Source organism: Lepisosteus oculatus, chromosome 2, assembly GCF_040954835.1.
Source record: "Lepisosteus oculatus isolate fLepOcu1 chromosome 2, fLepOcu1.hap2, whole genome shotgun sequence".
In the NCBI taxonomy this organism is placed as follows: Eukaryota; Metazoa; Chordata; class Actinopteri; order Semionotiformes; family Lepisosteidae; genus Lepisosteus; species Lepisosteus oculatus.
Genome location: NC_090697.1, coordinates 32489489 through 32516083, shown reverse-complemented (window position 1 = coordinate 32516083; position 26595 = coordinate 32489489). Strand labels below are relative to the sequence as shown.

General features: G+C 38.3%; 1 protein-coding gene across 3 annotated transcripts in view; it reads left to right on the top strand.

Annotated features, from left to right (window-relative positions):
* klhl32 (kelch-like family member 32) overlaps positions 1-26595 on the top strand; it is a 78644-nt gene that overhangs the window by 12284 nt on the left and 39765 nt on the right. For 2 of the 3 annotated variants that reach the window (XM_006626275.3, XM_015355420.2), the window contains exons 2-4: positions 997-1097; positions 4114-4294; positions 22760-22867. In XM_006626275.3, coding sequence (XP_006626338.2) covers positions 1075-1097; positions 4114-4294; positions 22760-22867 — 312 coding nt within the window. In that variant the 5' untranslated portion in view covers positions 997-1074. The remainder of the gene's footprint in view (positions 1-996; positions 1098-4113; positions 4295-22759; positions 22868-26595) is intronic. The other variant, XM_015355416.2, reaches the window with a different exon arrangement.

Here is a 26595-nt window from a genome sequence, read left to right as displayed (position 1 = left end):
GCTGTTCTCCCTGATTTATATTGCAGTGAAACATTTTCTGTCTTAATAATAAAGCATGTACTGTAAGTAAGTTTCTAGTTCCAAACAAAGTCTAACAAATGGATAACTTAAATACTCATTCTCAGATTGCTTGTGCGAAATGAACTGCAAAATGTCTCACACTTCTAAATGGTCATGCACAAAAAGTGATTCTTTTCAGTTTCCAAAACATGTTTTTTAAATTTCAGATGATAAAAAAGAAAGGTTTTTGCAATTGTAACATCTAATACACTATTTGTTTGTGTTTGTCAGTGAATTAAATAATGTTTACGAAACATTTATAGTTTTCTTATTTTTAGGGTACCACTGAGTGAGATGCATTGTTGTTTGCAATGTTTGACATAGTACTTGAGAAAAATCTTAGTTTCCAAAATAATTACAGTGTTAATTCAGTATGCACACCGATAGCTCTGAGTAGTAGACACAATTTATAGTTACTACACTTACATTATTTTAAAATGATTTATGATGGATTAATATATTTTACTCCTTTATTTTCTAGACAAAGGTATAGGTGACTCTCGGAGAAATGTGATTTGAAATTTACTAGCTCATGCCTATTTACAGATGTAATTGATCGTAGTCATACTGTCTTTGTTGTAAATTCGGTAAGCCAGTGTGAACAAAATAAACCTGTTATATTGTAAAGAATATAAATATAAGCTTCTGCAATACTGCTCGATATCCTGTTCCAGGCTAATTCTGATTGAACAATAACTAGAAGCTATACATGATTAACAAGATATCCTGTGCATTAATCTTTCTAAAAAAATAACTAAACGTAGATGTATACTCTTTATTAATGAATTAAAAAAAAACAGAAGCCTGTAAAGGTTAAAGAAAACAGTAGTATCTTGGTGAACAAACAGCTTGCGGTATATACAACAAGACAAGAGTAACTGTGCTCTCATGAAGAGATTTCAACAATGCTCATTTATTCACCTATCTCTTTCACAGGCTGCTATACTCACTAAGCAAGGACGTCGTCCACGAAAAGGATTCTGAATCCCTCCTCTGCTGACATCAGACAGGAACATGCCGTCTGAAATCTGTCTTAGGTACTGTAGCATGGACCTGCATGAGTGATGTAATCCTCATTCATCTTGTATCTAATTAAACCATTAGTCAAGCAGGCAGTGAGATAGGAGGTGGAAGGTTTTGCTGCAAATAGATCTCCCTTCTGTGACCCTGAATGGTAAAGATGCATTGTAGGATTTGCTGCACTGCACATAAGTAGATGTAGGAGGTAACAGTAAGTTATTTGCCTTTTTGGTTATTTATCTGCAAATCTGTTGTTTTCCAGATTACTTATGTTTGAAGCTGATCATATTTTTTTTCGGTAATAAGGTAGTGTAATTGAAGGTGTGGTTTTGAATGCAATGTAATGTTAGAATTTTGTTATTATTTCATTATGTGAATACATTTTTTCTCTTTGTTCCCCTGTGTGCAGTGGCTGTTTTGTGCAGTACCTTTGTGTTGTGAGCGATTAGATCAGTTTTACAGTACAATCTGCTCAGATGGAAATATGCAGGCCATGTTGCAGAATGAGCTGCTACAAAATGCATTTCACCTGACCTGGAGACAATTATGTCACATAAAATAAAAAAGCAGCTGTGCTTAAAAAGAACATGTAACTTCAGAGGACTTGTATCTCGTTTTTTGGAAACTAATTATATAAAAATCTGTGTTGTCAGGTTCTGAACAGGCACGGTAAGCCAACAGAATGTAATACTGGCTTAAATCTTTAATCTTACATTTGTTAAAAGTTTGAATATCTTTTACGTTGTTGTAGTTCACATAAAACTGAACGGCAAGAAAAAAAGAAAAAAAGATATCTGAATACAATATACTATGCTGAGAAAAAGTTTGTGAATCCCCTAGGTTGGTCCATGTTCTCTTATATGTTTAAAATGTACGGGTTTATAGATCACAAAGGCATAAAATGAATTTGAAATACAGTATTAAATCAGTTCAACAGTAATCATCCTCATGTATCTAGGTATGTGAATCCTTAGATTCAGGAACTGGTGGTACGTGTTTGAGCAGCAATGCTTTCAATTAGATATTTCCTGTAACTGTTTACAAGTCTCTCACATTGTTGTTTAGACACTTTGACCCATTTTTCTTTCCTTAATTAATTCCAGAATCAATTCATGTCAGTGCTTTTTAAGGGTTTCCTTACATGAGCAGCTCACATCCGTTCCTGCCATAACATTCCAAAGGATATTTATTATGTCCAGACATTGCCTTGGCCAATCCAAAATACAGAATTTCTTCAGACATTTTTTTGTAGATCTGGTTGTATGTTTAGGATTAATGTCTTGCTGCATGACCTACTTTCGGCTCAGCTAAAGTTGACAAATAAATGGCCTGACATTCTCCTTCAGAATTTGCTGATAAAACACTGAATTCATAGTTCTGCATTGATGACAAGCCATTCGGGTCCTGAAGCAGCAAAGCAGCTCCAAACCATACAATACCTATCACTGTGCTTGATGTTCAGGATGATTTTCTTCTGTTGGAAGACAGTGATTAGGTTTTGCCATACAGTGTTTCTCATTATGGCCAAAATGTTCAACTTTTGATGCACCTGTCCAGAAAAAACATTCTCCCAGTGTTCCTGTGGATCATCCAGGTGCTTGTTGATGAGGTTGAGACAGGCAGGAATGTCCTTTTTAGAGAGTAATGATTTCTTTCTGGCTATCCTCCAATGAAAACCATTCCTTTCAGACATTTCCTGATGACTGAGGCACGGGCACTGACATTGGCTGCTGAGAGAGAAGCTTGCAGATCATTAGAAGTTATTCTATATTTCTTAATGACTTCCTGATTTTTTTTCTGTGTTGCTCTTCAAGACATTGACAGGACAACTAGCCCTGCATAGAGCCACTGTGGTCTTGACTATTTTCCCTTTCTGTTTGTAGAGTTTTTGACAATGAATGGATGAAGGCCAAAATGTTTATAAATGGTTTTGCAAGTCTCTCCAGACTGATGAGCATCAATTACTCTTTTTTCAAAGGTCCTCTGATATCTCTTTGGATTGTGGCATGATGTATTTCCACTGATCTGCATGGTTGAGAATTAAACTCACAAAACTTTTGACGATTATATTGGACAGAGCTGGCCAAACCCAGTCCTTTTTTAGGTGTTCAACACCTGAAGAAGGCTCCACGGCCGAAACGTTGTGTTTTCTTTCTTCTCTTATCGGCATGGAATAAACCTATTACTTGTTCCGTTGCAGCCTACGCAGCTACTCACCTGAACTTATTATTTCATATATACTGATTCTTAATTATTATTTTTTCTAATTCATTAACAATTGAATTTCAAGAAACATTGAATTGGTAAACAGAATAAACCTTTCTGGTTATCAAAGAAAAGGATATCTTTTCTCTTGTGCTAAAATTTTGTAATTCCCATAATTACACTGGTGGTTGACAATCATTTTCTCAGCATCTTATATAACATGAAATCTCCTGGTGTGTAATAATTGGAGTAATTATGAGTAATTATTTGAAGTAATAATTAAATAGGAAATTATGAACAATTTTGACTATATATTAAAAGACGTCTGTCTGTACATAGCTATAGTATAAAGATACATTTATTTTAGGGCCTTATACTTATATTCTTCGTAATTCTTCAAAAAATTGTAAAAATGCTACTTTTTCTCAATACTTGTATTAAACGCAGATTGTCTTCCACGAGAGGATTTGTTCATTCAGCATGAATGGGTTTGGAAAGAATGTCCAATGCAGCAGACAAAACTGCTGTTTCAGTCCTCAGTATGCCCATTCTCTTTTCACCTTAGTTAGGAGGATTTAGCTGTGATACATGTAGTGTGGAGATTTCCATAGCTTCGTTCTTAATCTGGCATGTGGGTTGTCAGAGCCAGGTGGTCTGTAAATATGGGAAGAATGGACACATCAGAGACAGAAGCCAGGGGGTTACATAGTATTTTAACCTGTCGTCAGTGAGATACACATTTTTGCTACCTTCCTTATTTCATCTTGTAGCTTCACCTATTTAAAATGCTCTTTAAGTAAACCTTTCTTTCTTTCTCTTTTCATCCAGCATTCAAGAGATGCTGACAGGTCAAAGGCTATGTCTATCCAAGTCTCACCAGGATGCAGTTCTCGCTGCCCTGAACCAGCAGAGAAATGATGGAATACTGTGTGATGTCACTTTGGTTGCCGGGGAACAGAAATTTCATGCCCACAAGGCAGTTCTCGCTGCCTGCAGTGACTATTTCAGAGTAAGTCTGCGGGCTTCCTTCACTCTCCAGATGAGATGCGTAGGGGTACAGTAAATGTCAGTGAAGTGTCAGACCTTTTGTTTGGACCTCAGTGGTGATCAGTTCTTACCAGTCTCCAATCACATAACTGTATACTGTACTATTATGTCACTATTAACCTGGAACTAGCTTAGTAAACCCGAGAACATGGTTGGTTCTCTTTTTATCATTGTTTAACCTGTTCAGTGATTTTTGGCTTTCCTCCTTGAACCTGTTTCTTGACGGCACTAGGGGCCAAAGATTATTTTTACTCAGGTTTGCTGTCAGAAGTAGACATTTTTAATTCCTGTGGCAGGAATCCTGAAGCTGTTGAAAGCTTAAGGGTGTTTTGCTTTTATTTTACTTGTAAAGGCTGATTATTGTACAAGCACATGCTCTTTTTGTCGTCTGCCTGTGCCCACCTTGAGCAGGTGCGCAGGTGGCTTCAGACCAGAGTGGAATGAGAACAGGGTGACCGAGGACTGCTGTTATAGGAAGTGTCACCATTGCACAGGTGTGGCATCCCCAGAGTTTGCCTGTGCCCCAGAATCTTGACACTTCAACTGGGTAGCTGTGTCAGCATGTGCAGGAACAACTAAAGGTTTATTCCATGCTGAAAAGAAATGAAAAGAGACTTCTGTGGAGCCTTCTTTGGGTGTGAGGGAGAGAGGAAAACTGGCAGTTGATAAAGCATGGGAGAACAAAAGATGGGAGTGGAGAGGAAGCAGGAGCAGGAAAGAAGTAGTATCGACACTCAGGTGATGTGAAGTCAAGGCAGGTGAAGAGAGGTGGGAAGTCAAAACCTGCAAATGAATACAGAGGATTACATGGAAATGTTGTTGAGAGAAGGGGAAAGGTGTGATCCTAGTTTAAGGATAATTTAGATTTCGGATGTTTTTCTGCACTAGGAGTTCCGAAACCCCTCAGTGAGAATGCAGACAGAGAGATCAGCATGATCATGGCCATTAGAGGTGAAATTGGAAACTGTGGGTTTGGAAGATAGGTTTGGAAATCATGACACTGCCAGACTTTACTGGTGGCAGAAATGGAGGAAAATGGGTGGGATGACTTCCAGGAGTCTGGAAAGTATGAATGAATACATGAATGGGATTTGGTTGTTTTTGCAAATTCCTTTATGTACTAAACAAGGCAATGTGAAGAAACAAGAAGAAAGCAAATTTCTGTAAATGCCTGGGCTTATAGCAAAACATGTGGAGTTTAAATCCAGGAAAACTTAACAATGCCTTAGTAAGAACTCGATTAAAAAAGTTTCGTTTTGGTCACCATACTACAAAAATGATATTGTAACCTTAGAAAGAGCTCAAAGAGGAGCAACAAGAACAATTCCTGGTCTCAGGTCTCAGGTCTCAGGTAAGGGAACTAAACCAGTTTTAAATGAAAGAGACTGAGAGGAGATTTTGCCCAGATATATGAAATCCTAAGGCACATACAGTAAATAGGGTCCACCTTGGGGACTATTTCACGCTCATAATTGAGAACTAAAAAGGAATTGTTTAGGACAATCAGAAATAGTTGTTTAAGCAAAGAGTTAGGGCTGTCTTGACCAGACATTCCAGCTAGTTGGTATTAAGGATGCAAAGTGTGGATGTCAGGAAACAACTGATCAGAATTTTAGACACACTTAAATACTAAACTCTGCAAATACTTATGCTGTGTAATGATCGTTAGGACTTCTGCAAACTTTCATTCAAAAAGGTTCATATTCAAGACTATTAAACAGGTAAAAATGATGGTTAAGTCTCTAAAGATAGAGGCATTAATGTATTTAAAGCTACAGTGTCTTCAGAGAAATAATGTGAATCAATGAGAATGCTTGCTTCTACTTAAGTGTAACTGACAAGAATCACATCTGTCTGCCTTTTTACATAAAAGCGTTCTTTCCGGACCCTATGCAGACAACACAATCCGGGGATGAGTGAGGAAAACAATGGGAAAAAGGCATGCAGGAGTCAGAATGAAAGTGTCCATGGTGCACAGGTGTTCAGGGGGGTGAGTCCGAGGCAAACAATCCAAAACAGTGTTCAATGGGAAATCCAAGAGGAGGCAAAAAGTCCAAAGCCGGGCGGTCCATCCTAGACGAAGACAAACAGGATTAAAAACCAGAGCGGGATCCGGTAGAGGGTCGGGGGGAAAAGGGGGGGAACAGGACCGGACGCTCCAGATCCCGGACTCGCTTGGTACGGGAACCAATGCAGAGCCCGGAACAGAGTGGGCGTCTGGCTCTTATAGGGAGGCAGGAACAGGGAGCAGGTGCATGAAATCAACACGGAAGTGAAAAGGCCGGAGCGCCCTTAAGGGGGAGGGACTACAATCATGACAACAATTACAATATCCACACGTTTACTGTACACTGCACACATTACCATGACACTGCCTGCTCTCATAGTGCATATTCACCGCCAGATTCGTTCCATACAAGACAATATGACTTAATAAACTGCTTTAAAATTCTAGTTTGCTGTAGTAAACTGTTATTTGTAAATGGTATAAGACATTTCTGCTACTGTATGTCTTTATTTGTCATTTATCAGCTAAATGTTTTTGTAAAATCATCCATACTGATTGTTTGGGTGCTGTGGGCTGGTCTTGCTACTGCTGTGCAGAATATTTCCATTTTAGCCAAAAACGGTGTGTTTTTAATTTTTTTCAGAAGTACTGATTAACACAAAAAAGTGAACATGAGATTTTCGCATGTCTAGCAGAACTGTGGCCGCTGGAATGTACTAATTGATCCATGTTATTAAGCGCAGGTCTGACACCATACAGGATAGAGTATTTCATTAAAAGGTTAAAATACAATAAAAGTACCATCTTTTCATTTTATCACTTCTTTTTCAAAATCATATTTATTGAAGCATTAGGCATGTGTCACAATGCAGTGCCTGAAACTCCGAAAGTTTGACATGATCCTTGGTGCTGTGATAATTTAATACCGGAGGCAGATTCCCATGAACAATCATACCATCTCTGACCTTCATCACAATATGGAAACATGACTTGGAGTGCCAGATCTTTGCTTTTTGCATACAGCATGCACAGTATACTGTATAAGTACAGTTCAAAACAAGTATACTACCACCCTATATGCAAATTATTTGTATTCGGTAAATTATTGTATTTCTTTCTTTCTTTTATTTCTCTTATAGTATAACAGTTTAAAATCCTTTAAAGCATCTTTGTAAGTCGTGTTTAAAACTATTGAATTACTTGGTTTAAAGTACTATACAAGGTGCACTTCTCTAATATTTGCTATGGGCCATATTAGCTCATTGTTTCCTTATTTGCAGCCTTGATTTCTGCAAATCGTTTTCTCAGAACTTAATGACAGACAGGGTGCTGATGGACATTAAATCCTCATCCTTTCTCCTCATACTGGTCTTCGTCTGATGCAGTATTGTAATTCATTTCTAAACTATCCCACGTTTCCTGCTAAATCTAGCTCGCCACAGAAGAATGTTGGAAGAGCTTAGTAAATCTGCAGCTCTAGAGTTTTCTGCTGTTATGTCCCTGAGGTCCAAAACATCCTTCCTGGTAGGGGCGTGTCATTTAAGCCCTAGATTTAAGTTAACTGTTCAAAAACTCTTGTATAAATTTGTTGATCCTGCTATATTATCATTATAAAAACACTCAGGGATGCTACTGTATGTGTGAGGAGCATTGTGTTACATTTTATTTTAAGGCTCTTCTGAAAGCCAGAATGTTTTTATAAAATACACGAAACATAAAATGCTCATTGTGTGGGGGTCCTGAACTGTCACGATCGTAATCCCTCCTCTTAAGGGCGCTCCGGCTCTTTCACTTTGTTGTTGATTTTGTGCACCTGCCTCCTATCTTTCCCCTCCTTATTTGAGCCAGACGCTCTTACTATTCTGGGCTCAGCAGTGGAAGATGGACACCCGGAAGCCCGCCTAGCAGCGGGGCCTGGAGTGACCCGACGGCATAGGCTTCACCACGGCGTCCTGACCATCTGGGTCCGGGGCTCGGAGTGCCTGGCCCTGTTAACCCATTTTTATTCCCTGTCTCTGCACCGGATCCCGTTCTGGTTTTTAAACTGTCACGATTATAGTCCCCCCTCCTTAAGGGTGCTCCAGCCCTTTCACTTTAGATTTAATTCTGTGCACCTGATCCCTATTCCCAGCCCACCTTAAAAGCCAGGCGCTGACGCTCATCCTGGCTCTGCATCTGGTTTCCGCACCATGCGAGTCCGGGACCTGAAGCGCCTGGTCCCGTAAATGGTTTAACCTCTGTTCCTGTTCCTGTTCCTGTTCCTGTTCCTGTTCCTGTTCCTGTTCCTGTTCCTGTTCCTGTTCCTGTTCCTGTTCCTAGTCCGCCGGTTAGGACCCGGTTCATGGTTTTTAATTCCTTGTTTTGATGGATCTCCTGGCTTTGGACTTACTCTTGTGTTTTTTGATACCCTCTAAGGATTACTCTCTTGGATTGTTTGCCTCGGCCACACCTTCCCCATGCACCAGCGCACTTTGGACACGCCCCCCTGTTTTCAGCCCCGTATTCCTGCATGACGTTTTCCCAGTGTTTCCCCACTTCTTCGGATTGTGTCGTCCGCATAGGGTCCGGAAAGAACTGTTCGTTACATAAACCTTGTCTTGTCTTGTCTCGTTTGGATTACCTGGCTCTGGACTACACCCTGGATTTCCCTTTGGACTCCCTTGGACTTGTACACCTGGGCCACGTCCCTCCCGGGCACCAGTGCTCAGTCGTCACGCCCCCCTGTTTGTCAACCTTCCCAGTTCCTAGTCATCTCCTCCCCGTGTCCGTTTCACTACTTCAGGATTATACATCTGCATACAGTAGGGTCCTGCCCAGCGCATTGTGATGCTGAACTAGTTAAAAAGCAACAGTTTGTAAAACGACTGTCACGAAACAAAATTGTTGCAGACTTCATGGCTTCTTTGCCAGTGACAGATTGTTTATAATTTGATTTTGCAATCCAAACTGGAAACAGACCAGCCTATTAAGTTACTGAAGCAATTTGAATAACAAGCAGCTGGATGTTTAAAAAAGTAATGGGACACTGTGCTGCTTTGTGAAAACAGATTTGATTGATTGTGTTTTAGGCATGAGTAAATTCCATTTCTAAAAACATTGGTCTTCGCATAAGCAGAATAAAAGGATTTGTTTGTTCCCCGCATGCAAAACCAGAACAACAGCAATAAAAAATGTGTAATTTAATAATCGTGTGGTTAGTCTGGAAAGATTTGATTTATTTCTATTTATTCCATATGTTAGATCTACTGTATATTACAGTGTAAGTTGTAACCTGACTATATATAGCTGTAATATTTTACATTACAATATGTTCAATAACTAGATGGGCAGTGCTGGCCTGTCTACTTTGACAGAATTATGGCACCTTCTTATGAATATCTTTTTTATTTTATTTTACCATATATGAAGATACTTACAGTATGCCAAACTACAGCTTATTCAGTAAGAAAACAATTTTTACAAACAGTATTCCCTTAACCCAGGGGTGGCCAACAATTTCTTTGTTGACAGCCACTTCTATGTAATGAAAAACATTCCAGGCTACATCTAGCCTGTAGTTTTATAAAGGTATACAAGGGTACTTTTGTACTTATAGATATTTTCTAATCCTTAAAAAAACATATGTATACAGTACCTTTATTTCAACGATCTTGAAATAGTTTGCTATCTACCACCCATTTTCTAAAGTACTTTATCCAGTATAGTGCCGCTGGGGAAGTTGGAGCACAAATTGGGCACAACGCAAAATATACCCTTGACCCTCATAGTCCAGCTAACAGATGGCATTCAGCATTTCTGAATTCCTATGACACAGCTGTTTCTCAAAGGTCTAACTTTAACCTCGTTAATTGGAATTGGCAGGTTTTTAATTCTGTTATTTCAAGCAGTTACGGTTAACCAGAGTTTGTTCACGGTAATGCTTTTAATTTGAGTGAGAACAGTTTATGATGGTGTCCAGTGGAAATAATTTACACAACTTGGATAACATAATATCAGGGGTTTTGTCAGATTCACGGTGTGATCTCCTTATTAACACGTGGATAGCGACCGGTTGGTGGCAGGTCCTTGCCCTCCAGTGACACCCTGAAACGACATGGTGGCCCTGCTGGAAATACCATCAAAACTTAAATTATGAAGATTTAAAACTCAGCTTGGAAAACAATGCACAATTAACAAACGTTTTAACAAAATAAAACAAATAGTGGGTTTATTTTTTCCTAATTTTTATAAACACCATGAGACCAACAAGATTATCATTTTGCTTAGATTAGGGTCATATGATATGTTTCAAGGGTCAAGTACTTGAATGTTTGTTCATTATGAAAAAAGTGCCTTTCCCGCTTTTACAGTGCAGTTATACATCCGACGACAAGTCTTTCACATTTTAGTCCTAAAGGTTTTAAACGTTGCTTATGAAGGTGCTTAAAGGGCAACTTTAATCTCCCCCTGTGTCATTGGCAAGAATGCTTCAGTCCACGGGGTTTTTCTCAGACTTTATCCTAATATTCAGAGAAAAGCACCATTTCTAAACCTGCCACTTACTGTAAGGTCATAAAATCCTTCTTCCAAAGGAGGCTGACACTTTTCGTTTGTAATGTACAGTGTTTTACATCTGAGATTGAGTTTATTAGACAGACTGGAGCATTGGAATTTACTTTAGCTGTCACACCAACTGAGTGCAGAGCTGTATTTCACAATCATTGAGAGAGCACGGATCATTCTGACGGACAATTCCAAGTCCTTAGCAGGCAGCACTGTTATAGAGATTCAAGAGGTGAGCTGTCTCAGACTGCAATGCAACAAAGAATGTTTGATTTCATACCGAAAGATAGACCTAAAGAACAAGTTTCAGATGATGAGCCTTCTTTCCGTGTGAAGGAGATAGAAAAGGTGCTGGGATATGAAGCAAAGGAGAATAAAGGAGAACAAAGAGGTTCAGTGAATTTGATTCAGCCATGTAACTTAAAGCAGGAAGTCTGGGCAGGAATTTTTACTTACATCCGTCCATCCATCCATTTTCTAACTGCTTAATCCAGTGCCAATACGGGATCATGGGGGAGCTGGAGCCCATCCTGGCACACGATGAGCAAAGGCAGGATACACCCTTGACGGAACTCCTGTCCATCGCTGGCCTCACGCAGACACAGACGTGCAAACACACACCAGGGCGAATTTGTGCATAAGCTACCAGTGTCTTTGGACTGTGGGAGAAAACCAGAGCACTTAGAGGAAACCCATACAAATAGGGGTAGAACATACAAACTGCCCCAGGAACTGAACCCACAGCCCCAGTGCTGTGAGGCAGCAGTGCTAACCACTGCACTACCATGATGCCTTGCTATCTACTGTACATGTACATTGTAAAATTAAGTTAATGTGAGAGAAGGCAGATTCACACATTACGCCAAACAGTTTTGCTTGCTTTACTTTTAAAATAAAAATGAACATCATTCCTTGCCAATGATGTACAGTACACTTCCTTTTTATTATGGTTGTTGTAGCAGTGTCATACCTGAACTTCTAGATTCACACTTTAAGTGGTGGGGGCCCTCATTTTACTCTGTCTTTTTGTGACATCTACCATAGCAGAGAGAAAGTCATTGACCAGAAATCTGTCTGAGTGTGCAGTGCTACTGTAGTGCCATGTAGGGAACTTTGGAGCTGTAAAGCTTCTTTGTGTTGTTAAAACACACAGTTTTCTGTGACACATTGATAAGGCCATAGAGTAACATACTGTACTTATATGCATTTATGTTTAAGTTAGACAGACAACTATTTCTTAATCAAATTGGATCATTTAGTGCTCCGTGGTTTCTAGTATTTCTGTTGTTTTGGTTATTGCAGGTGATGGGGTCTGCTGAGTGTGACCTTTGGTGTTATATTAATTAACTGCCTGATAGTTTTTTAGTTTATAATCCTGTCTGTGCTATAAAAAGAAAAAGCGATCAACCATGTGTAATTAAACTGAGTCACAAGAGTTTCAGACAGTGATTTCATTGTTTTTTCAGAAGTTACAGTAGAACTGGATAGTCTGGATCACGGTTTCTAAAGAAAGGTATTGTTCAGAAGCTGGCTTTCTTTCCTCTCAAGAAGTTACTATATGATTATAATTTTGTTACATTATACGTGGATGAAATTACCCAAATTATGACTGTTAATAAAATAGAATATTGCACTTATCATTCATTTTAATATCATAAAAGCTAATATTAATTTCTTGAATGTAACAGTTTATGTGACAGTCATAGACAACACAGGGCGAGCCTTGAAATGGAAGAATGATGTTTTTTAGACTATACTACACATGAGGGTTAAATGTCAAGTCAGGATCGAATATGACCCCCACGTTCTTCAGTTTTGATTGAAATTCAAGCACACTGCCATCCACAGATAGGGTTACTGCATTGGCTTTACATAGTCGATGGGAGGTGCCAAATAGCATGACCTCAGTCTTGTCGCAGTTTCATTAAAGGACATTTTGTGTCCCCCAGGTTATGCCATAGATGCAATTAGAGTGTACAGAGACAACTACTTCTGTATCAGGTTTAGCGTGGACATACAGCATCTGAAGTAGGAACACGTATAATGGAAGCACCAGACTTAACAAACCCAACTTTAGAAGTAAAAACCCTCAAGAGAAACAAAGTGTCAGCAATGAGTTCGATAAGGGCTGAACCATTTAAAAGCATGTCAGAAACCCCAAATACAGTTTTGAGATGGGAGAGTAAAATGTAATCATTAACAGTGTCAAAAGCAGCAGTAGGTCTTAGACAATAAGGATAGATAGATAACTGGAATTAGCTGACATAAGAAGATAGTAACTTAACTAGGGCAGTTCTGTGCTATGTAATTGTCTGAGGTAATTGTTTAATTATATTACAACAACATGTTCTAAAATTTCCACAAAAAAAGGCAAGTTAGCTATAGGACAGACATGTTTTAGGTTGTCCAAAGCCATGTTTGTTTTTTTAGGCACAGGTGTAACTGAAGCCATTTTAAAGGATGTTGCTCCAGTAATCAAGGACTCATTTATTATGCGGAGGACAGTAGGGCAGAGGGCTGGAAAACAAGATCGAAATAAAACAGAAAGAATGGGATCAGGTGATACACAGGTGATGAGAATAATACGCGATACCAATTTATTAAGGCACACAGTTTCAAGTTAAGAGAAACAAGAAAGAGGAGAACTGCTAAAAACAGGCATGCAGGGAGAAGGTGTGGTAGTAGTAAGCATGGTGGAAAAAATGTGATGCCTATTCTGATCAATCTTGGTTGTAAACAACTCTAAAAAAGTGTTAAGCAAAGTTGGAATGAGGCAGGTAATGTAGTGGCGCAGTTAAGCCTTAGAATTTGAGCGATGGTGGAGAACAGGTATCTAGGATTGTTTAGGTTATTCTCAATGATAGGGGAGAAGGATCAAGCTGGATCTACAGTAGCAGACATGTCGGTGTACCATGTGGTACGGAGAGTTTTTTTTTGACTGAAAGTTATGAGACCCTGCTGCAGCTGCTGCACTCTGCTACACTAGTACAGTATGCATGAACTAAGTGCATAAACTAGTGTGGAATCAGTTAATTAAGCATATTTTCACGTTCAATTTCTACAATTTAAAAGCACAAGTACACATTAAAATTTTCCCTACTACACTATATCAATTAAGTTAATGACAAGCATAATAATCTATATTCTGGGTGAAATGGGTGAGCATGGAACACGTTTGTAATGTTTTATAAAAGAGTTTTGATGGGCATATTTTAGCACACTTTGTCAAACAAACCTCACAACGTTTTCATATATAAATAAAACTCTGATGTTACACAATTTTTCTTATTATATCTTTCCTCCTAGAAGGAGACTCATAGAACAGAAATTTACGTTTTGTTCTGTAAAAATATTGAAAATTTGGCTCATTTGACATTTTTAGTTTCCTGTTGATAGCTGGCTATATCCATAAATAATCCAATAATATTCCTTTTCGTAAACATAACTTAGCCAGTCACAGTCTGTGAGACTGACTAACTCAAATAAATCAAGCTCAATAAGTATGACCTCAGAGGATTCCTTTCTTTGTGTTTATCCAGTTCCCTAGTTGCCATGAAGACAGGGGTTTGCAACTATTAATAAACACTCCCGGTGAGCCGATTAAGTACACGGCAAGAAGGAGGGTTGATAGCATGATTACTGTGCTTCAGGTATTCACAATTCTCAAAACCACTCACAAGGTTAAGGTAGGGGATGTACTCAGAATCGTCAGTGCAAACAGACCAGAGCACCCATGTAGAAACAAAGGTGTTTAAAACTTAGAACAGGAAACATCTGTATTTACACAAGCATTCTGGGAGTCTGGATTACGCTACCTAACCACTTTATTGAGGCATATATTGTACCATCATGTGTAGTTTGGTGAATTTACTGGGAAAATTTACTAATTGTAACAGTAATTCATGTGGTGGTTCTTTGGCTATTAGGATTCAATCGTCAGAATAATCAGCAATACCCACATGGGTTCAAATACACAAAATACACTAATTAATACATAAGATTGTGCATATAAAACATATGACAGTCTGCCTGGATACAGACAGAAGATCTTATTGTGAGAGTTACCAAGATACAGAATATATCACAATCACGAAGAGATACAGTACAAGGCAAGGAATATGCATTTCGTATACCATTCGGCTATACTATCTCATTAATCAGTCTCATTAATACAGATTCTACATTAGATACTTATAGGTAAATACATAACTTATATGAATTAAATTGATATCAACCTGTGTTGAAATAGCAAATGAATTCTCAAGGTCGGTAATGTAGAATTGGGGGTGGTGCGGTGGCTCTGTGGATGAGTTTGTATCCCCCGGCCGACAGAGGAATCCTACTACGCTGGGCCCCTGAGCAACCCCCTTAACCCCAACTACTCCAGGGTGTTCCGACCCCAAGCTTCTCTCCCTGTCTGTGTGTCTCATGGAGAGCAAGTTGGGGTATGCAAAAAGACCAGTTTCTAATTCAAGAAATTGTATATGGCCAATAAAGTGATCTTATCTTATATTGAATTTATATTCATACAGTATATGGCTTCGTATCTCCCGGCAAGGACAGTGAAGAAACAGCTGACAGGCTCTGTCGAAGCGGTATCCACTCAGTGGTCTTCTGGCTCGATGTCCCACCAGCCCTGGTGCAGTTCGGAGTCGTGGGGAGAAGGAGAGAGAGTGTTCCTCTGTCAGCTTCATGCTGGACCGTTGTTACTCTCCAGGGACCTGCTAGTTAGTGTCGAGCTGGGCGAGTAGAAGTCTGTGCACAGAGGTGACTGCGTAGTCAGAGCAAGTCACTCTTTGGGGGGAGAAACTTGGTTTGCTCCCGGCGTAGCGGCTACCTCTACGAATAACAGTATTCGTATGTCGACAAAAGTCCAACCGTATTGCTCCGGTGATCAAATGGATACAACGGTGGTTGCTAGCAGTTCACGCAGTCTTGCTGCAGGCTTGACCCCGGGCAGAATTCTGTCTATACGTACGGTCTCTCTCTGACTCGGAACTTGGAAAAAAGTTACCAACACTCAGACAACAGCACTGGCAGTCACGTGATTGTCAGACAGCCAAGTTGTTCAAGCAAGTCTGATGGAGCGCGAGAGTGAACGGAGGAGGAATCTCAGAGCTCTGTGCAATGCCTTTTAACTGGAGGACATACGGTATTGTTGGTGATTGGTCAAAAGGTTGCCAAACAGTTGGGGTCCCCATATCCTGCAGGTTCCTGATTGGTTGGTCAATTTGAGGAATGACTGACCATGACCTCTGACTGTAGGACCACAATCCAGATGTGCTTAGGGTCTCACTAGAAACCAGGACGAAGAGTGGGCATCTATCATGATACTGTAGCTGGTGGCATCCCGATCGTGGGAACTGTTCCTTATCAGGAGGACAAACATCCCTAAAACGGTGTACAAACATGAATAGCTCCTCTATGGCTTGGACCACAGAAATGAGAGAGATGGGCCATACTGGGAAAAGCACAGCAACACTTAATTCGGTCTTAATAATAAGCATTGCTGCTACAACAGTGTAAGATCTTCTTAGCTACTTAAAACCAAACAAGCTACTGTAGTAGAGCCCAATGGCCTCTTATTGGAAAACTGTATGTCTCCTTTTTCTCCCTTTATTTGATTAAATTGATAAGATTTCCTGGGTTTAATTTTGATTGCCAATACATCTATTTTTCACAACCATATAGGGAAGAGTTAAATGTGTTGTAGTCAGAAAATGCAGGATAATTCTAATGTAATTTGCTGACAAAGTAATTTTTGTACTTAACCACATACTGTAGGAAGAGGCTTAGTTAGATTAACACTTAGTTAGATTAACACACTTGTTTAATCTCCTTTTTTGGAGATAGACTTAGATAGACTAGATAGCTGCCACTGTATTTTTTCCACAAAGCAGACAAGATGAATATTTCCATGAGAGAAATTTACTTTACCTTGTTGAAAACCAAGTAGGGTGGCATTTATTTCCATTTCAAGCATGGTTACATACATTCAGCATTTCATATGACACCACAGTGGAAGTGCAATTCAAGGGGTTGCTAAGAATATAAGATGAGGAATATCAGCATTAGCATTAATTATTTCTTTGAAAATGTATTGATCTTCTCAAAATGAGCTGGTCATACTAAAAAAGCTCACTGAAAATTAGCGTTGCTATGTGTAATTATTATGTTGGAATATAAATTATTCACCCTTTGGTTTACACTATTCATTGTATACAGTGATATTCTTCTATATACAAAACACTGACTTTTCATACAATTGCACTCATGGATCACATGTTGTTGCAAAACAATAATGCATGCTTACGTATCAGATTTTTTTCTTTTGATCTTCTGAATTGCTTGTTATACCATTGAGGTGTTAATGAGAAGGTTAATGAGAAGGTTTTGATTGCTTTAACATGTATACAAGAAAAGCAAATGGTACAGTTTTAGAAATGTAAATTTAATATTAGTCATGTTCATGTAGAGCCTGATGTAAACTTGTAAATAAAAAGATTACATTTTAAACATTATAACAATAATAAACACTCAGTCAGATATAAACCTCGACTTCTCAAACTGGCAAGAAGCTCAAAACATAAAACAAGTGTTACAAGAGTGTTGTTTGCAGTAAGATGACAGTAAAACATTTCTATTGTGTTTTCTTGAAGAATTTGAAGCCAATTCTGTATGTACAGTATCTTATACAGTATATAAATGCTGTCATTTCATGGGTTGATCAGGAATTAATCATATGTGGCAAGCAAAGCAAATGTCACTGTGGGCTGTAAAAAAATTGGCACGATTGGTGATAATTGGTTTAGATTCTGTTCTGGTATAGAATGTAACTTGCATCTAGTTAGAGGCAGACAGATGACCCTGAGGTTAAAAATGACTTTTCTGGTTATTACATGTGAATTGATCATTCCTTTCTGTCTGAATAATCAGCCCTTTAGATCAGTTCTGCAATTCAAGATGACAGGGAGAAAGAAGCACACCCTTAAATCTCTTAATAAATAAGTTGTAGTTTTTAAATAAATTGACATCTAATAATTATTTGGAGATCTCAAATTGTTACAGAAAATTTTACAAATAGTTTAATGATCTGCTTCTTGAGATAAAGTTTTGTTTTGAAAAGAATCTGCTTATTTAATTTTAAGTACAGTAAAAGGAGCAAAAAAGGAATCCCGAATAATTCAAAATTGTTGTAAGAAAGAAAAATCCCATGAAGCCACCTGTTGTTAACTTGGGCTGAAAAAAATTCTCAGACAGTAAAAAGGTTTTTTTAGCTTCTAAAAAATTAAACTGAATGTGACATAAGCCTTTTATCCTTTTGGAATTCCCCCTGTCTGTATAATTCTTTTTGTGCAAAAAAGTAGCATGCTTGAATGGTTTTAGATCCCTTTGATGCACACATATATATTTAATACAGACCCTTTTAATTTTCTGGATGTTTTATATTGCAAGGCACAATGCTGTACATGGAACTCCTATATCATACATGTAATTCATTGTTTTACAGTGAGCATATTGCTTAAAAGGCAAAGTGAGTTGAAGTATAAGTCCTTAAGTATTATGAATTTTAATTTTACTCTGCATTACTCTGTAATGGATGTCCATCCGAAATGCTATTTAACTTATTATTTACTTTTTTGCTATTTTACTTTTTAACTATTTAGGTTCTATCCCCTTGCCTTCTAGCTTCTGTCTTCAATACAAAAACGATTTGACTGACAAAATAGGGAAGTCACACGGCTTACAGAAAAAACATTTTGTTATCCACGACAAGTAAATCTGATCTCCAAGGTTTTTTTTTGTTGTGTGACATACAGTATGTCTGTCAGAGTTCAGATCAGAGTGCTGTCTTGGGTTAAGGTTTCCCATAGTTCCAATTGAGATAAAACATGTTGTTGTCAAAAGATATAATCCTTTTTACTGCATTTACTGTGACACTTCATATGTGTATTTTTGAAACACGACACTTAGGTACTAACTGTAATATGAATAGGATGGGCATTTGAGTTTGTGTGAATAAATGAGGTTGCATATCAAATTCAGTGTGCCACAAAACGTCTTAGCCATCTAAAACTGAACAACCTCCTGTAAACAGCTCCTTTGTTAACACTAATTCAATCTAACAGTTGTTACTTTGTCTGGAGGCTTGTTAAAAGCAGCTAGATGGTACTGTGCTTTCTGTCACTCATGCCATTGCAGAAGGCTGAACTCAGCCAATGAAGGTGCTGGGCGGAGTGCAGATTGAGCTCTGTCGTGCAGGAGCTGTGGATTCGAACCTTGGTCACTGCGCACTAGTCAACCGTGACTCGGGTTCTCCAAGCAGCTGGCTACAATTGTGCTGATTGGGGTGGGTGAACCCCTGGAGGTTCACAGCGATGTCAGTGCGGGACACTCCTGGCCCTCCTGTGTGAAGCTGTGCAGACTGTGTCATGCTAAACTGCAAGTGACTCCTAGGCGGGTGCCTTGGAAGAGCCTGCCCGTGTCTCATTCTCCTCTTGTGTCGGCTGGATCTGAACCGAGACTTGAAAACACATGACTACAGCGATTCCAAAGTGCACAAAAAAGGCACCCACTGTCATGTTATCATGATAAACCAAGTTCCAATTATGATTGCATGCTAGATTAGGCAGCCAGTACTTGCATTGCTTAATTAGCCGCAGGAATAAACAGTTGACATTAACGTTGTTGTTTTTTAAATTAAACATCCTATTAAACCACGGGAGATTTGCTGTCAGATTTAATCACTTTTAATCTATCCAAGTGTTGTCTCAAAAAGCATGTGACTGAACCTTCTTACCAAGAAATCCTTTTTTTACTGACTTCTTAACTCTGTCAGATACGGTAAGTACTGGTGCTTCAACGTGAAGATTTAGTCTCAGTTCATTCAGCCATAACTGTTTTAATTATGACCACTGCAAAGAAATTGCCTGCTGAATACCATAAGAGTTTGTTGGCTTTGAATCCCAACCTTATATATGCAGTTAAGTGAATAGCAAATGTACCGTACATGTACAATTACTTTCTATCAATATAATAGTTCATTTAGTAACATTCAGTTTGATATAACCTAAGCGTTTTAATAAAGGTAGGAGGTGTATGTTTCTGACTAACTTGTATAAAATAATATTAATATCTTAAGCTTTCCCTTGTCACCAGTGCTATCAACGATATCTTATAAATATTTGAACTAAATGTCTATATTTTATGCTTTACTGCAATTATAATGTGATCATAACGCAATTCGGCTTTTTTAGAGGTATATTTTGAAATTGTTCAAATAGAATCCAAAACAAACATTGGTGCCTCACGGTGCTGTGGCAAAGGGTTGAATTCCTGGGGTGTTATCTTTGTTGTCATGTTCATGTTCCTCTCGGTGCTTCAGTTTCCTCCCACAGTCCAAAGACATGCTGGTAGGTTAATTGGCTTCTGGCAAAACTGGCCCTGGTGTTGCATGTGTCTGTGTCTCTGTTTGGCCTGTAATGGTCTAACAGGGCATTAGACCAAGGTGTATCCTGCCTTGTACCCATTGTTTGCAAGAATAAGCTCCGGCTCTCCCGTGACCCCAGATTGGATAAAGCAGTAAGAAAATGGATGGATGGATATTATACTGCATATACTGTACAGTATAATAAAACATTTTACACTTTATAAAAATTCTAAAAAATCTTTGACGAAAAAGGATGGACTTTATAAGATGATTAAAAGGGACAAGAACCGGTTAAAAAGGACTTCAGTGAATTTTAAGATAAGATACCGCAAGGACCAAGACTAAGTAAAGAAAACTGTCATGGAAGTCAGAATAATTTTTAAAAATATATATTGTTTTCAACATTGCCACAGTATCTGAACAGAAGAGAATGAAGTAAAGTGTCGGAGAGACAGAAATGTGCTGTGTGGGTTAATCAGAAAAACTATTTGTGCACATGGTTTTATTCAAAATGATCCCAGCGGGAGATCGGCCACTTTTATTTATGCTGAAGTGACTATAAATTTGTTACGCAACTACTGTAGTAATTACATTAAGTTCTGTTTGCATTAAAAACACACAATTGTGATAGACAGATGAAATAAATAATATAACTCCAACAAATTTGAATCCAATCACTGTCTTCAATCAGAAAAACCCATCACGACCATCAAACCTGGTGGTGGGAGTACTGTAGTTTGGGGCTGCTCTGGTACCTCGGGATCTAGACAGCTTGCTAGCATTAATAGAGCCATGAAGTCAGGGTTACATCAGCAAAATTTTGGAGAAGAATGTCAGACCGTCTATTCATCAGCAGAAGCTGAGGCCAAAGTAGGTCATGCACCAAGACAATGACCCTAAAGACACAAGCAAATCTACAACAGAATGGCTGAAGAAGGAAGTTTCACATTTATGATTGGCCAAGTCAAAGCCCAGACCTTAATCCCATTGAAATGTTTTGGCATGATCTGAAACGAGCTGTTCATGCAAGGAAATCCTCAAATGTCACAGCACTGTAAGGAATAATGGAACAAATGCCTAAAACATTTGCAGGAAAACACATCTAGTTGAAGTCATTGCTGCTGAAGGAGGTGCCACAAGTTACTGAATCTAAGGGTTCAGAGACTTTTTCACATGTAAATATTTTACTGTTAGATCATTTTGTTCATTAGATAATCCATGTATGTCTTATATCTTTAAATTACACATTTAATTATGTATCCTAAGATTTTATTAAGACTTCAATAAAAATTGAATTATATTTAGGACTAAAATGTACAAAAATACAGATCAACCTAGGAGATTCACAAACTTTTTCTCTCCACTGTAGGCTAGCAATGTGTGTGGACACCATTTGAAATAATACAGATTGTATGTCTACAGTATATACTTTGGACTAGGTTGAAGGTGCTGTATTATGGATTCTGCCCCGTTCCACTTATACAGAAGGAGCTTTTACAACAAGCATGTGTCTGTTCACTTGTGTTTGCGTTCTGCTTCATCGCACTTTAGTCCTCAATTCATCCTAGCTCATCCCACAAATGTTAAATGGAGCTCAAGTCTGCTGTGCATAAAAAGTCATGTTCTAATCTTGTAAGAAAGCTGTTTTTACATGACAAGACTTGCATTGTCCAGCTGAAATGTTATCAGTTCAGGGCAACAAGGAAGGGCAACAAGTAAGGACTTAATCAATCATTACAATTGGACTTCTGGAGGGAATAGTAACTCTTGCTTGTCCAATCACAATGGGACCTTAACATCAAGTAGTCCGTTGTGCTTACCGGTTAACATATTGTTCTACACATCTGCACCACTGCTGACATTCATCAGGGTGGTCTGCATGAAACCTTGCTTCATCAATAAACAGGACTTCGCTGTACTGCTGGTGAATCCACCTCAGGTTCTGCTCTAACATACTGATGATGGCTTGAAGGTTTTGTTCTACTGATAAGAAGGTTCTTTTCTGTATTTCTTTTGCTTGAATTTCACCAGATGTGACCATCATTAAGGTAAATCACCTAGTCACCAATGCCCAATCAACTGTCTCCCTAATGAGATGATTCATTGCTTGCAGTACAGCAAAACTGAGTTTTCCACAGTCAGTCATGTATAAATACAAAATAATCTCAAAAACACTTTAACCAAGATCCAAAATGCTATATAAAATAGAATGATTGTTTCTTTTGATGCTTAGTATATACTGTGTACATGTTTGTTTTAGTATACACATAAGGCTGTGTTGTGTTGAGTATGCTAAACAAAGTTTGATTTAAGCACAGATTCCTGGAGCAATCTGTTCATTTCACTAAAATGTTTTGGTGTTTTTATGTCATGTTTAATAAGTATTTGTTTTGAAAAACATAACAAACATGTACTTGAACCATAAATGCCCTTTTTAATTCTTTTAGGCGATGTTCAGTCTGTGTATGGTGGAGAGTGAAGCTGATGAAGTGAATCTGCACGGTGTTACTAGTGTAGGACTGAAGCAGGCCCTGGATTTTGCATATACAGGACAGGTAAGTAGGATTTCCTTACATGGGAAACTACTGTCTAAAACAATACTGTTGTAACATCATGCAACTGTTCTGGTAACATAAATGTGTGTGAAAGGTTTTCTATGCTATGTGCAATTTCATAGTTTTTCTGAGTCGATGTCACAAACTAAGCAGAAATGCAGAACATAACAGAACTAAGTCACTTCTAAAAGCTCATTGGAAGGGAGGTCTTTCTTTTATATTTTTATTTGTTTATCTCCTTTCTTAGTAGAAGAAAGACTGCTGACTTTGAGTGTTTTACAACTATATCACCCTGCAACTTACGATTGGTAACCCACTGAAGTTAAGCAGGTGTGAGCCTGGCCAGTACCTGGATGCGAGACCTCCTGGGAAAAACAGGTTGCTTCTGGAAGAGGTGTTAGTGTGACCAGTAGGGGATGCTCACCCTATGGTCTGTATGGGTCCTAATGCCCCAGTATAGTGACAGAGACGCTATACTGTAAAAAGGCGCTGTCCTTTGGATGAAATGTTAAACCGAGGTCCTGACTCTTTGCGGTCAATAAAAATCCCAGGGTGTTCTCGAAAACAGTGTGTTGCCCCAGCGTCCTGGCCAAATTTCCCATTGGCCTTTACCAATCATGGCCTCCTAATAATCCCCATCTATAAAGTGGCTTCATCACACTGTTCTCCCCCACTAAGGCTGATGTGTAATGAGCATACTGGCACACATTGGTAGTGGTGGCAGGGAGTCCCCATTACCTGTAAAGTGCTTTGAGTGGAGTGTCCAGAGAATAAGTATAAAGTGTAAGAATTAAGATTAGACACAAAGGGAGCAGTTGAAATGATTGCAAGCAAGAGCGGTACATTCATGCTGTACACTCTTGATCATGTTAAGTGCTACATTGTAAGTTTATTTAAAAATACTGATGTTTTTCAACCCTCTTCGCCCTTGTAGCTAATGGCTTTAAATAAGAAGACCTTTCCCTTGTCCCTGCTTGCAGTTTCAGCGGGTTATGGGAAGATGTGCCAGTGTTGCAAATAAATGACCATTTTTTTGTCCATAAAGTTATTCCTAACAGAATATAGACAAAGGCAGAGTCTTATCTAGGTCAGCATTGAGCTGCGAGTCCATTTGTGTTTTCCACAAAATGAGCAATTTGTCTGTCTGTGTATACTGTGTTACAATCTGTCTGGCAAAACAAACCCTGAACTGCTAGTCCTTACTTGTTAGAAGTAATTGATGCCTTCCTTCTGCCTGACTGTTCTGACCTTTACACCTCCCTTCTTGACTGAGAAAGACATTCTATGCCTGCACTTGACAATCAGACATCTTGGGTTTGAGGATCTGTATCTGTTAGCTGACAAATCTGATTCCTTTGCAACACATGCTTTTGTCCCAGCACATTCACAGGCCTGTCAATTACATTACAGTGGACCACTCCTCTTGCATTATACTGTACGTCATAGCCTGGAGGCAAGGGGTTTCACTTTTCTATGTTTGCTTTTCCTTTATCCTTTCATTGATGTGATCTCAAACAGTAGAGTAGTGAGATTACGTTCTGCCATGGTAACAAAATACTTCTCTGCTCTTCAGTATCGAACCTTTACATATCCCGATACTGTGACATTGTCAAGGTTTTATCTGCTGAGAATTCGGTAACATCAAGTTAATATGAGAGGCATTTTAGGTGTTTACTGGTATTTTATTATTGGATAAACACTTAAAAACATTATAATGTGTCACGGAGATAATAATAATAAGAATAATAATAATAATAATAATAATAATAATAATAATAATAATAATAATAATAATACCAATTTCGATTATTATATAGTGGCTAAGCATTCTCGTGACCACTTAGTTCAATAGGGAAACCTGTGAAGTAGTGATAAGTAAAAAGTATCAATAATCTTAGAGATTTACATTCTAGAGAAATTCCCTAGTAATGGAAAGAAATCTCATACAAAATAGTGACCAAACTACAGCAGGAGACTAACTCAGCAAACCAGACATTTAGCCATTTTAACTCTCTCTTTTAACCAATAAAAAGCTGCTTCACTGTGTGAATGGGCACTACCTTTTAAGAACCAGACTTCCAGCAATCTGATGCATATCCCAGGAGGACAAAAACTAACCAGGTAATAGAATTCTAATGCGACGTAAATGGACAGTATTCTTAGAATTGTGTAAATGTTTATTTCCTCTTTGTGGTAACCACCAGGCAAGAGAAACCCCTCTTTGCTTTATTTTGATACATTTATTGAGTATAGGTTTCCTTCCAGTCTGGCTTTAGTTTAGGGAGCAAATTTGTCCAGAGTGGTTCCTTTTGTATTATAATGGCTTGAACTCCCTAATACTGAATTTGTCTCTTACGGACTCTTTTGGAATCTGTTATGATTGAGAGACCCAGGTGACCAAGTTTTGGTTCTGATGAGGGCAGAGGGCCCTGGTACTTGGAAATTTTTGTAAACAATAGTTAATGTGTTTGTCTTTATCACTCTTTGTAAAGAAAAATATATTTGTGGCTTCTAAGTTATTGGCTGTTCTTTTTCTGTCCGAGGACCAAAGAAGACCCATGCCCATAACCAGCTGTCCCTAACTAGTGAGGTATTTTATTATTTAACTTTTAGAAAACTACTTGCTAGGCAGCTGGTGTCGGGATATGATTTTTTACTTTTCACCTTATTTTAAATGTATTTACACCCCTTAATTATGACAATTAGTGCATGACTTTGACTAATCACACATTACCCCTCTCGTTTGTAACAATTGAATACAAAAAACATTTTTTATCTCACCTAGAAACACTTTACTTTAGGTAGGCTAAAAAAAGGTAGGCTAAAAAACAACATGGTAACTCATTGTTACCATGTTGTTATCTTGTGTTGTAGAGTGGTTCATAAACACTGTACAACACTATATAACAGCATGCATTATCTACAATTATGATTATTTGAATAAATGACATCACTGGCAATATAATAAGATTTACATTTAGTCTAAAGAGCAGATAAGAGCAGATCTCCAGGCTGAGAGAATAATGGTGAAAATTGGAAGGACTAGAATTGACAAGGACTTTCTGCTACTCTTCTGCTGCTACTATATAACAGTGGACCTGGTCTGTAAAATTTTATTTTGGTATATGGTTTTCATGCATGTAGTTTTATCACGTTGTGTAGTGTTTATGAATAAATTATGTTTTTCTTTACCATAACTGTTACCAGGAAATTTCAATTAGGTTTCAGTAACACAAATATTTATATACTTTGACATAGGGATTGATCATAAAGATTGAGCCAACAATCTATATATATGTAGTAGGAAAATCTGTGCATGCGTCATATACAATAATTGTCCCTATACTCATTGGAAATACATCTTCAAATGATAGTCAGTAACTGTCAAAACAAATGTTTTTTTTTACCAAATATCTTAAGCATGGGTATACATTCAAGATAAATTAGCATTTTTATAACAACAGTTATTGCATTAAAAAAGACAATATGAGAATCTCAGATACAAAAAATATATAAGCAAGGACCATATGAAGACTGCTAGGTGAAACATCCCATCCATCCTCTGACTGAGATGTTAAAAAGAGGCCCTCATTGCTTGGCCACTAAACATGGCACTGTACTCAAGAGTAGGGGTGATAACTTCAGTTTCTGGCTAAATTATGCTCTGGGTTTACACAATTGCTTCTCCCTAATTTTCCTCTTTAATTCAGTTGATGAAGTCATTTCTC